Source organism: Lactuca virosa, chromosome 9 (genome assembly GCF_052849685.1).
Source record: "Lactuca virosa cultivar CGN04683 chromosome 9, Lactuca_virosa_CGN04683_v6, whole genome shotgun sequence".
Taxonomy (NCBI): Eukaryota; Viridiplantae; Streptophyta; class Magnoliopsida; order Asterales; family Asteraceae; genus Lactuca; species Lactuca virosa.
In genome coordinates, this window is record NC_136434.1 from 227830469 (window position 1) to 227843942 (window position 13474).

Below are 13474 nucleotides of genomic sequence, written 5' to 3' on the forward strand. Positions count from 1 at the left end.
GTGGGACCATTTACTTATCTAATATATTATTATATATTATCGAATAACAAATAAATAAATAAATAAATAAATAAATAAAGGTAGGTAATATAGTCATTTTATGTCTAGAGGTATCAATCCAAAACAAAACAAAACCATAAGAAAAAAGTTAGGGAGTAACATGTAATACCCAAACCACATGGACCATTCGTGTAATTTACCTATATTTTAGGTTCAATAACTTAAATTTCACATGTATTTTAGCGGAATAAAAAGTCTTGCTTTCAATCAACTAATAACTCCAAAAGGAGGTGAATCCTGCTATCTTCTCTCATAAGAAGCTTCAGCTGCCTTCCCTCATCGCTCATCGCCGCCGTTGTCCTTCATCATCGTCATCATATTCGTCTGAATTCGCTTGATACATATGACGACAATCTCAACCCCTCCATCCAATACCCTTGATTCCCTTTCTTCCATAACCCTATCCATGGACAAACAGACCTCATCTCCATCGTCTTCCAAACCCCACCACCAACAATCACTCGATGACCCACCTCCTCCTTTAACCAAATCCCTCACACCCACCTCACCGGACTCCCACCACTCCACCGCCGCCATCGAACTACCAAACCTCCTTTACCTCTCCTTCAACCAAGACTCCGGTTGTTTCGCAGCCGGCACCGACCGTGGGTTCCGTATCTTCAACTGCGACCCATTCCGTGAAATTTTCCGCCGGGACTATGACACCGGAGGCGGTATCGGTGTCGTCCAGATGCTCTTCCGTTGTAACATCCTCGCCTTAGTCGGCGGCGGACCCGATCCACAGTATCCTTTAAACAAAGTGATGATTTGGGACGACCATCAGAGCCGATGCATCGGTGAATTGTCATTCAGGTCGGAGGTTAAGTCTGTGAGACTCCGGCGGGATCGGATTGTTGTGATTTTAGCTCAGAAGATATATGTTTATAACTTTGCGGATTTGAAGCTTTTGCAACAGATTGATACATTCACAAACCCTAAGGGATTATGTGAGGTTTCTCATCTTGCTGGATCAATGGTGTTGGTGTGTCCAGGTTTACGAAAAGGGGAAATCAGAGTAGAACATTACTCATCTAAACAAACCAAGTTTATAAATGCACATGATTCAAGAATTAAGTGTCTTGCTCTTACTCATGATGGCCGTTTGCTTGCTACTGCTAGTAGAAAAGGAACTCTGGTTCGAATCTTCAACACTCTCGATGGTTCATTGCTTCAAGAGGTATTCTAATTCTCCATTCAATTTTTTATTTTGATTGTTACTTCATTTATATACAATAACATATATTAATGTTTTTAATTAGTTTAAATTCATTAAGGAAACATAGATGTCTAATTTTGTATTAAGTTAGAAAGAAAAACATCAGTTTTAAAAACTAATTACTTATTGTATCTATTGTATCCGTGATTTATATATTTATGTTAAATCAAGGGACTTACAATAAGTAATTAGGTGTACGAATTCGTAGCACCTTTTTAGAACAAATTGTTCTAACATATGGAATGTAGGTAAGGAGAGGGTCAGATAAAGCAGACATCTACAGCCTTGCTTTCTCTCCGACAGCAGAAAGGCTAGCTGTTTCAAGTGACAGGGGAACAGTTCATGTTTTCAACTTAAAAGTTGATTACGGACAATCAGCAATCGAATCATCACAAACTCCATCAGAGCATATTAAAACAACTCCATCGGTCGTTTCACATTTATCTTTCATGAAAGGTACAAAAAAGGGTTCAAGTTTCAACAATCGCAAAATAAAATACCTGATTGATTGACATCTGACATGGTGTTTGTTTTTGGTACTTTTCTCTTTCAGTAGTACTACCAAAATACTTCAGTTCAGAATGGTCGGTGGCTCGAATCCATTTGAACGAGGGTTTGCAGTACGTTGTTGGATTTGGTCACCAAAAGAACACGGTGGTGATACTTGGCATGGATGGGAGGTAATAATTTAATTACTGAAAAGACATAAATACCCTCTTCATCCTTTTTCGATAATCAAATTAACAATAGGTTTTTGTTTTGCAGTTTCTATAGATGTGAGTTCAATCCGGTAGGTGGTGGGGAGATGAGTGTGGTGGAAACACACAATTTCTTGAAGCCAGATGAAACATTCTCTTGACAAACAATGGGTTGGATATGGGCATGGACACGTGTCTTTTGTACTGTTCTTTTCCGGTCATTTAATTTGATGACATGGTTTCCACGTGGGTTTGTAAATATGTATATCCTCTACTCTACTCTAATAATAGTGATTTTTGTGCGATTTTCCTGTTGGCTCATGAAAGATTTAATCAAATAGCTTGAAAATATCGATTACAATTACAATAATATTTGTTATTGTATTTTCACTTGGGAGGATAGTGAAAGAACTCCTTTCTATACTTTCATATTTCTGAAAGACCCAAACTTTCATACTTGACAATATAGTTACTCCAAAACATGCTACATGCATATTCATAAAACAATATTTTTACATTGATAAAGTCATTACAAAAGATTGGATACAAACCGACTATATTTTGAGATTTTACATGACTACCCAGGATATTGTAAATCTATACAAACCTAAACCAAAATACAAAAATAATATTACAACTATTCTAAGTCTTCCAACTATACTGGGTGCTTATTGCCTGTATTATGTTAAAACATTGGGAGGGGTAAGCGATAACGCTTAGTGAGTTCAATAATAAATACAATATAACGTTATGCCATATATATACTAATATGGCAGAAGCAAATAGGAGCAAGGAACAACAAAGACATAATGTGATAAGCTTTCCATATCAATCAATGACTCGATTCAAAGATATACAATCAATGAGATATAACAATTTCCATACTTGATAAACATCAATAACGTTTCGGCCCAAATGGCACTGAAGACAAACAATTTCTGATTAACATTAAGGTAGATTTCAGGTTTTCACGCCCTGTCTAACCATATGCCAATGCCATAGAATAGAGTCATTCACTTACTGGGGGACATGCTCTACATGGCCAGAGGCTACATACCAGTACCACTGTGAATCTGAGTTCTTAAACTGATCACATGGTCAAAGGTATAATTTTGCTATCATAAATAGCAGAAATAAAAATAACACGGGAAAATACTCAGGAATATTATTCTACCGAAGCCAAAGTGATGCCTATGTCATACACTTCAAGTCAGAGGTACAGCCTTGCTATAAAAATAGCGGATACAACAACTCGAGATGATAACATGAAAAAGCACATAACACATATAACACATAACATACAATTGTTTCTACATATTAAACTCACCTTGAATTAACCGGGGGTCAAAATAGTAATTTGGGCAGCACTTCGGCTCTAAATATGACTTTCGTCGTTGAAAACCGGGCCCTGCGGGGGTTGGGCTTCGAAACCGAAAAGATAAATTTTTCGGGCTTCTCGGGAATCTCGGGGCGTGTTTCGGGCTTTGGAATGAGTACCGGGGCTTCGGGGAAGTCGGAATGTAAGAAATATAGGCTAAGGGGTGAAAAAGGGCAAAATTCTAACATTTACCCGAGAGGTCTCGCACCCCTTATATAGGTGCGAGCCTCGGATCCGAAGCGAGGGGAAGAGAACAGATGTCTGCGAGGCTCGGAATAGGTGGCAGCAGGGCGAGGCTCGGACGGACAGGTGCGAGCCTCGGATTGGTCAGGTGACGCGTCTACAGCTTCGGATCGGGTCAGAAGCCTCGGTCGAATCAGGAGCCAACACGAGGGTCGGATCACGTGTGGCATGCGAGGATCACGTGGCCCTTCGGACACCTGTGCGACACGCGTCGCTTCTCGGACATGCCACGCAGCAGCTTCGGACACGTGGCCAACTCCGAGCGAGGGTGACGTGGCAATCACTATTCATGCGAAATTTCTCGAAAAATGTGCCCAATCTTGTAAAATCATAACTTCCTCATACGAAGTCAGATTTTGACGTTCTTTTTATCAAACTTCTCGGTTTAACGAATACTACGACTTTCATTTAGATCACTAAGGCTAAAAAGTAGTTTATCAAAAACTCACTTTTTACGTCATTCGGCACCGTGCCGGTTTTATCGCGGATCTTCGATTGGTCATAACTTCTTCGTTATAACTCGGATTTCGACGAGGCTTTCGCCTACGTGTTTCTAACGAGATTATCTACAACTTTCAATAATAAAATTTTACTTATTTCAAATTTTATATTTTCGCTAAATTCCACTATTTGGCTTTTAATTGGAATCTCATAGGACTTCCAATATTTTATGAGTGATTCTAAACATAGTTTTACTTTATTTCTAGTAAGAACTATCTGTTAGAACTCAATACTCAATTTCTCATAATATTTCATAATATTATTAACTTTTTAATTTACATAACACGATTTCAAAACGTGTATGTTACAGATAAAGTGTCGTATATATGGTAGAAAGATGATGACACATTTGTACAATACAAAGTCTGATTAGAATTTGGAAGATTGTGTAATCAATGCCAAATTGCAAATACTACAAAAAGAAGACAACGATGATGACGTATTTGTAAAATGTGAAGTTTGGTTAAAATTTGGAAGATTATAGTTGATCAAATACTTCAAAAGAGAAGACAACAAAAATATCATAAACATTAAACAACGTGAGTTTTTAACTACATAACATAAGATAAGATGGATATGAGGTATCGAGTTTAGATTATTTGAATTCGCTTCATATTTTAGTGGTCCAAATTGTCTCTAGAGTTCAGTAAGCTCGTTTTTTTTTTATCCACAGTGGAAGATTTCCCATAAATACTCAATCTGTGTGGGTCCCAGATCACTCTTATTCTCACATATTCATGGTTTTATTAGTATAAAGCTCAGGAGCATCTATTGTTTTACAAAATATACCGGCAATAACAGTAAAATTACGATATCATCAAATTTCTTTTCTTTTTCTTAAAATATTACAAAACACAACATTAAAATATAAGTAAACGATAGCGAAATTGGATGGAAAGGAGTGAAAAGAGGATAAACTTTTGAAGAATAAATGTATATCCTTACTTCTCTCATATTCACAAGTCGCAGCCTTCTCTTATTTATTTCCAAACAAATCCACATAAAAAGGGGGAAAAAAAACCAACCCAACACAAATCTAATATTAGTTTAGTACAACAGGTGGGACCATCACCATGGCTAATGAACCCACCAAATCGGACAAAGTGGCCCAGCCACCTCCGGAAAACACATACCCGCCATCTCAGGGTGGCGCTCCACCGCCTCAATATGCACCATATCCAAACCAACCACCGCCAAATGGACCATACCCAAACCAACCACCACCAAATGGACCATACCCAAATCAACCACCACCATACACCGGATACCCACCAAATGGCGCATATCCAAACCAACCTCCGCCACCAAATGGGGCATACCCTCCAGGTTCCTACCCACCGGGCCAACCTTATCCTCCGCAACAGCCATCATATGGCGGGTATCCACCGGAATCAGGCCAACCACCTTATCATGGCGGTGAAAAGGAGAAAAAGAAGGATAAAGATAAGGACAAGGACCACAAGGACAAAGATCACAAGGACAAAGATAAAAGCCACAAGGACAAAGACAAGAAAGATAAGAAAAAGAAGAAGAAAAAGAAGAAAGGCATCGGCGGAAGTTTGCTTGATTTTGGTGCCGGAGTCGGAGCAGCCTTACTTGGAGTAGCGCTAGGGGAGGAGATGGAGGGCGGTGGTAGTTCTGACTCGGATTAGGATGGTGGCGGATTTGCGGGTTCAGTCAATGATTGGTGCGATGGAAGTACCTCTTGGGTGACATTTTAGTTGTAAATTGTGATTAAAAAAAAAAAAAAAAGCCATATTAACGGGCTATTTACCTACGCATAGTGGAAGGATATCAGTGTTGATCTATATATTTTCATGTACACAATTATGCAACTATATTTATGTAATGTATATTTCATTGAACCCTTGTTTTAAATTTTATAATATGTAAACATATTAATGTTAGCTATGATATGTGTTCGATACAAATATCATTCTCCTCTACTCGCTCTCACAAAAACAATATTAATTACACGTTGAAATATTTTGGGTGTTAGACCTTTCGTCATCGGATCCACGATCATATTATTAATGTTATGTGCTCGATAAAAATATCATTCTCCTCCACTGGTTCTAACAAAAACAAGTATTTTGTATGAAGGTAAAGCCTCACTCTACTTAAATATTACTAGTAACTTATAGAGGCAGAGTTATAACAATAAGGTTTACTTTAACGGCCTTGAAATAGAATTTACGATCATTAGTAATTTGATTAAATTTTGCAGCAACATTTCATGGCAAGTTTCAAGAAAGCATATTTCACCATCATGGTTAATGTAGTCGTTAACTTTTACTTATGACCATTTCATGATAATTGCCAACCGATAACATAAAGGTTTGCCAATAATGACTTGCCACCTTTGCATTTCAAAGTCAGATTACATATCACCTCCAATTTATCACTTCTTTTATTGGCATATTTCCATTGATCTTGGCCAGGATTTGGTTGATAGAAGAGCAAGTACAAACTTAGGCATACATTTAGCTTATAACTATCTAAGGGATCAACTTCATTTGATCTTGTTCCTCTATTTTTGGGAAATAAAATAAACCAAAACGTCCCCTTTAACTAGGGAAGCAACTGATGGGGAGCATTGTTGGATGTTATATTGACTTACTATATACTTGATATATGAATTTTGGGAAAATACAAAATTTCATTATGTTTTATGTCAATGTATTTATATGTCTATAACATATGATGCTTCACCGAGGTCTTTCATATCAAGAAGATGTGATATTAAGTGTTTCAATTCATGCAACATATCAATGTTATTACTAGCAAATATAATGTCATATAAAGTTCATGCTACTCATCTTGAGGTATATACATTGACGTACTTGGTTCTTAATGAAGTTGTTCCTCTTCATGGCTTCATCGAACTTTAGATACCATTAACACGAAGCTTGTTTTTAGCACACACACATACACTAACACGCTCATATATATATATATATATATATATATATATATATATATATATATATATATATATATATATATATATATATATATATATATTGGTTCCTTGAGTTTACACACTAAATTTTCTTGAACCTTAGAAATAAATAGATTTGGCTGGGTGATGTATGCATGTTCATGTGAAAGAAGGGTTTTAGTTTGGTTGCAAATATGTAAAGGACATGCAAGCATATATCTTCCTTTGTAACAACCCATTTTATGAACCGGTAATGGTAAACTATGATGGATTTATCCTTTAAAAATGGCTTTTTGCGATAATAACTCTTGGATAGGTTGGTAATATAATACAATGAAAAGTTGTGTTATTTCGAGAAGATTTTCTGATTTCATATTAATAAGTTGTTAGCCGATAATTGATGTTTGAGACTATGAAATCCTGACTTAATGAATTCAAAATGACTAATTTTTTATCTTAGAATGTATCCATGAAAAATTAGAACACGTGAGCGAAAGAATCAGCTAAAACGAAGACCGAATGAAAAAGATATGCACATTGGAAGTTAGAGGCTTAACTTAATAAAAGTACCAGTTACATCTACAAGACCGTTTAATGAGTTACACAGTCGTTTAACTGATTCGAAGTAAAAAGTCGAGTATAAAACATGTCAAGTCAAAGGGTGTTTGGCTTAGCTTTTGAGGGGCAAAAGTCTTTTTTGTAAAAGGACTTATTCTAAAAGGACTTTTTACAAAAAGTTGTTTTTTAAAAAGTGTTTGATTTAACTTTTACATGTAAAATGACTAAAAAGGACATGTTTACATATTTACATTGATTAGGGTAGCTAGGGGTATAAAGGTAATTTAATGTTTTAAGTGGTTGAAAAGTTGGAAAAGTTGGAAAAGTCACGTTTACATGACTTTTCAAAAAGACAAGATTTCCTCTACTGAAAAAAGTTGATTACAAAAGTCATTTTCATTTTACCAAACATCTTTTTGACTTTTAGAAAAAGAGAAAAATGAAAAGTCATTTAAAAAGCTATCTCAAACACCCTCGAGTCCCCTCACCTCATTTCACCCACATACACTCTTGAGAGCCATGGAAGGACGATTTTAAGAGGATTTCATCTAGAGTTAAAGTTAAAACCAAACAGTTCCAAGGAAATCAAGAATCCAACTCTACTACTTGGGTAAAAATGTATCATCTTCTTATTGTGAGCTTAATTGATGCTTTAATGGTGGGATTGAAAGGGGTGATGAAACCATAGTTCTTATATGATCTAGATGAAAGGAAATCTTACTATTAGTGTTGTAGTATGCATAGTAATCATGTTTTCAAGCATTATATGTCAAAATTATGGATGATTACTTGAAATTGAAGAAGACGATCATGAACCCTAGTTTGGGTATTTTTTTAGATAAGTGAAACTGAACTTATGTCTTAATGGATTAAGACATATAGACAAGTTATTCGTGAAGTAAAACACGTTTTAAACAAGGGATTAAGCTCTATGAATATGATGGAAGTGTTGAATCAGGTTTATGCAGAAACTAGTTGTATCTTGGGTTTTGATACTCAAGTTAATAAGTTTTTTATTGACAGCTTTCAGGACAAAAGCTGATAAGGGACTATAGAAAAAAGGGAACTCATCCTCAAGTAAAAATATAAGGTGACTAACTGTAACATCCCAAAAATACAGGCCAAAAATTTCACTTTTTAAATACATTATTATAAAACCAACAGTATAAGAAAACATCCATAATATCATGTCATGTCAAAACCCAAGTAGAAATAATCAAAACATGTTATCATAAAACAATATCAGAGTGTAATCCCAAAGATCTCATGTGCGCAAAACATAGTGTGATGCGCTGCGATCAAGCCGGCTCCTTTACTTTGAAAACGAGTACCTGAAACCAAAACTGAAAACTGTAAGCACGAAGCTTAGTGAGTTCCCCCATCATACGACATACCATACAATCATATAACATACATATACTGTCAGGCATATCTGGGTGCCCGACCTACCCCTTCGGTCCTCTCGACCGGATACTGCCTAGTATATCTGGGTGCTGGCCTCCCCTTCGGTCCTCTCGACCGGATACTGCCTAGCATATTTGGGTGCTGGCCTCCCCTTCGATCCTCTCGACCGGATACTGGGGACTATTTCACCCCTACCACTACCACATAAAACCCTAGCATATAAACATAAATCACATACTACCTAGCATATCTGGGTGCTGGCCTACCCTTTCGGTCCTGTCGACCGGATACTGCCTAGCATATCTGGGTGCTGACCTCCCCTTCGGTCATCTCGACCGGATACTGGGGACTATTTCACCCCTCTACTACTACCACATAACATGTACACATAATCATATTCTATCTAGCATGACTGGGTATGACTACCCCCTTCGGCCCTATCAACCGGAAATCCTGGGGACTATCTCCCCTACTGCTACTAGCATATAACATCATATCATACTAGCACATAACATATCAGGTAGTAGAAAACCTAGATGATATCACGAAGACAATCATCCAACATACAACTCCTACTGGTGGGTCGGCATTGTGGCCGTAGACCCACCGCTACTGGAAGGTAACTCACCTCTCACTGCTGAAGTCCCGTAGACTCAACCCCACACTGCTGAAGTCCTGCAGACCCAACCTCAGCTGCTGGATGACAGATTCCCGAACTGTCAATATCAAAACATCACCCAATTAATAATTGGGTTCCAACACATAACCATAAATACATACTTGGGTAAATACTACTTTACCCCTAACTCAGCTTTATCCAAGCCCAAGGCCCAATCCAAAGGCCCAAAAGTCAACTATGAGTCAAAGCCCAACATATGGCCCAATTTTCCAAATTGGGCCCAACCTTTACAAGGTCTTGCCATAAGGCCCAACCATGTATTCCAGTCCAACCTTTGACAGTTTAATGGTCCAATATTATATAATCATTAAGGCCCAGCTATGGCCCATCTATGGCCTAATTTTCCAAATTGGGCCCAACTCCTCATATGGGCCTTACCTCAAAGCCCATTAATTATTCTAGTCCATTAGCTTGATCTTGGACGGCCCATTAATAACCCAGTCATCAAGGCCCAATAATAGGCCCAACAATAAACCCAAGCGAAATTAGGGTTTTCTCATAAAATGACAATTAGGGTTAAGTGTTTCTCACTTAACCCATTAAGGACTTAATCCATTAAGGACTTAATCCATTAAGTCCATCATTCTTCTAAATAAGTCATATGGTGTGATTGGGGCTTAATCACACAATTCCATTCCAATGGCCCAAAAGTGGGTCCCAAAGTCCAAGCTCATAAATCCAATATTAGGGTTTTCTAAACCCTAATTAGGGTTTCCAACCCCCTCTTAGCCCAATAGGCCCAATAGCTAGGTCCTTAAGCCCATTAGGGTTTCCTAAGGTCAATTAGGGTCCATTAGACCCATTAGACATGTTTGGGCTTTAATGTTAATTAGGGCTTCATTAGGCCCAATAGGGTTTCACTAAGCCCATTAAAGCTTCTTTGGGCCCATTAGGATTTCAAGCACCCCAAATGAATCAACATAACGAGACAAGGCACACCGCCACCCGACACGGCGGCCGGTGGCGGCAGCCACCTCCATACAGTGGTGGTTCGAGATTTCTATTCATTATTCTTCTTTGTTACATTTTACAATGCACTCACGAAAACACACACTACACTAAATAAACACACATAACACACGTTTGAAGATTTGTTCACACACCAGCCACCCACCCGGCGGCTCCCAGCGGCGGCAGCAGCGAACTTGAGATGGCAGCCACCACCCTACGGTGGTGGCGGTGGCTTCTTCCGTTTCCCCAGTCAAGCATCAACGACAGCAGTAAACACGTTCTTGCAGATAAGGACGCAACCACCACTTGGTGGTGCGTGACGACTGCAGCAACATCCCTAACGACCACTACGGTGGCTAAAGGCGGCGGTTAGAGCTATCGGAATCACACTAGCAACCTGAGCACACACACGCACCCTCCAGATCGGAAATGGACCCGGCTACCCCACCTGGTGGCGTAAGACAACGATGATGGCGTGAAACGATGACAGCAGTAGCGGTGAACGACCAGCATTGCCAAAAACGGAGATAGAGAGGCGTTCCTGGTGGGAAACGGCCAAAATCCAACGCCGAGACCAGCAACCACAACAGTAGCGGAAGGAGGAGAAGGATACGGCGGGTGTTGTTCGACACCGGCAACGGAACACCGTAGACGGCGCGTCATCAGCCAAGAGCAGCAACGACACAAGACAGCGGTAGTAGAAGAGTGGGGCGACGACGCTCCTGATGGTTTTTGGCTTCAACACCGGCGGGTAATGACTTCATCGGAGGTGGTGGTGTGGTACCGGAAATCACAAGTGAAGGTGGCGGCTGGAGGTTATGGTTAGAGAGGATAGCGGCTGCATCGTCCATTAGGGTTAGGGCAACCGGGGATGCGGGTTCATATATCCCGCTCCTAACAAACTTCCATCCATATTAACAACATCAGTCCCTCTTTTCCTCATTTCTTTCAAAATAAGGCCGATATTTACCATATAAACCCTCATAATCATAATCCCTTACAATTTAAGTACAATATTTACTTAACAGTCCTCCGCCTTGGAAATCTTTTCAAAACTAATCCATGATTTACCTTTTTAACCCCCGATTCCATAAATCTTTACAATATAACCCATAATTTACATTTTATCCCTTAGTTCCATAATTCATTTCATATTGAGTCCTAATTGTTACCCATCAGCCCCTGTCTTCATAAATAATTATAAGTTGAGTCGGAAAATTACACTTTTAACCCCTAATCTCTTAAAGTGTGACAATTAGCTCTACGAGACCATCATTTGGTATATAATTATTTATTTTAGGGCTTCTATTCGTTCATTAATTTATTTATTTATTAAATAAATAAACAGGGTGTTACAACTCTCCCCCACTTAAATTAGATTTCGTCCTCGAAATCATTCTTTACCATTCCTTACACACCCCACCCACTTCTAGCAACGTGGTCACCATCCTGGGCACACCCTAGCCCTCCTAGGGTAACCGTGACCAATCTTCACAAACGCCCTAAAATTCGCAGGTGAACGAATTCGTCGCAACAAATTCACATTGACTCCGTCTGAAATCTGTTGTCTTGAGATGGTCTGATCCCCGATAGACCACTCGTACTGCATCATTATTGATGAATCTAGTCTGTTCATCCCTCAACTAACTACTTAACTTCTGATAGCATGTGGTTCCCACCATAAACCTGGGTCACAAACCCAATTACCTCTGCAGATCACTTATTCTCGGCTAAGGCTCAGCTAATCCCGTTGTGGGTGACTTGTCACTCCCCAATAAACCAGCTATTCTGTGCGCATATGCAACTAAAACACACATACTATCACTGCCCAAACGTTGAAACTGCCCGAACACTGAACTGCCTGAAGCAGTATACGCTGCTACATAGCTGCTTACCAAAAGCTACCGAGACCTCCTGGGTCTCAATTCGCTTGCCAATCCTCTGAAATACTGGGTTTCCACCCGGATGCGGAGCCAAAGGACTCCCTACTTAGTCGCCTCACACGACTTCTGAACGAAATCCTTCTCTGGAACTAGTTGCCACTAGTTATCATGTTAGTGTGACTCTACTACTTTCTGATCTAACCGATCGGGTCCATGCGTCGAATCCTGACGTCACCACATCCAATGCTAAAAGTGATTGCTACCCGACCAATGGTAGCCTAATGTCACAACGACCTTAAGCAGTCCATTGCTTCCTTGATCTCATAATTGTAGTGACGTCCCTACAGTCTCATTACTGGCTTAACCAGATCTAATCCATTTAGGTAAATCCGAAATCCAATCTGTGGATTTCCATATCCTCAATGTTGCACCCAAACTGGTGCGTACTACTGTTCTTTCCGCATCCTAACAACGCGCTCATGCTATCTGCCAACCAAGTGAAGGCTGCGGCTACACTCACAGACTTACAACACTCAAGCACTATCTGTCAACCTCGTGAATGCTACGGCTACCCCCGTCGTCTTACAACACTTCCAATACTATATGATCGCTAGTGAATGCTACGGCTACACCCGCAGTCTTACGTCACTTCCCATACTATCTGATCACTAGTGAATGCTACGGCTACCCCCGCAGTCTTACAACACTTTCCATGCTAACTGACCGCTAGTGAATGCTACGACTACCCCCGTAGTCTTACAACACTTTCCATACTATCTGACTATTAGTGAATGCTACGGCTACCCCCGTAGTCTTACAACACTTCCCAAACCGGGTCGAACATGTACTCGACCTAACACACCACTGAACTTGAGTCCTAACCGGAACTCTAACCTGGTTCCCGAAACCTCCTATCACGTGACCCCACTGTATCAGTACTGTACCCATTCCCGTGATCAAAG

At 39.5% G+C, this 13474-nt stretch overlaps 1 protein-coding gene across 1 annotated transcript; it reads left to right on the forward strand.

The window, feature by feature from the left end:
- Nucleotides 1-272: 272 nt before the first annotated feature.
- Nucleotides 273-2279, forward strand: LOC145138086 (autophagy-related protein 18a-like). The gene is made up of 4 exons (XM_079072234.1): nucleotides 273-1237; nucleotides 1525-1732; nucleotides 1830-1956; nucleotides 2042-2279. The coding sequence occupies exons 1-4, from the start codon at nucleotides 404-406 to the stop codon at nucleotides 2133-2135; spliced, it is 1263 nt and encodes a 420-aa protein (XP_078928360.1). The 5' UTR covers nucleotides 273-403; the 3' UTR covers nucleotides 2136-2279.
- The last annotated feature ends 11195 nt before the right edge of the window (nucleotides 2280-13474 follow it).

What these genes read in the sequence shown, in the direction of transcription:
- LOC145138086 (XM_079072234.1), top strand. Translation starts at nt 404, where the DNA reads ATGACGACAATCTCAACCCCTCCATCCAATACCCTTGATTCCCTTTCT. An exon ending in ATGGTTCATTGCTTCAAGAG is followed by an intron (nt 1,238 to 1,524) that starts GTATTCTAATTC and finishes TATGGAATGTAG; the next exon opens with GTAAGGAGAGGGTCAGATAA. An exon ending in ATACTTGGCATGGATGGGAG is followed by an intron (nt 1,957 to 2,041) that starts GTAATAATTTAA and finishes TTTGTTTTGCAG; the next exon opens with TTTCTATAGATGTGAGTTCA.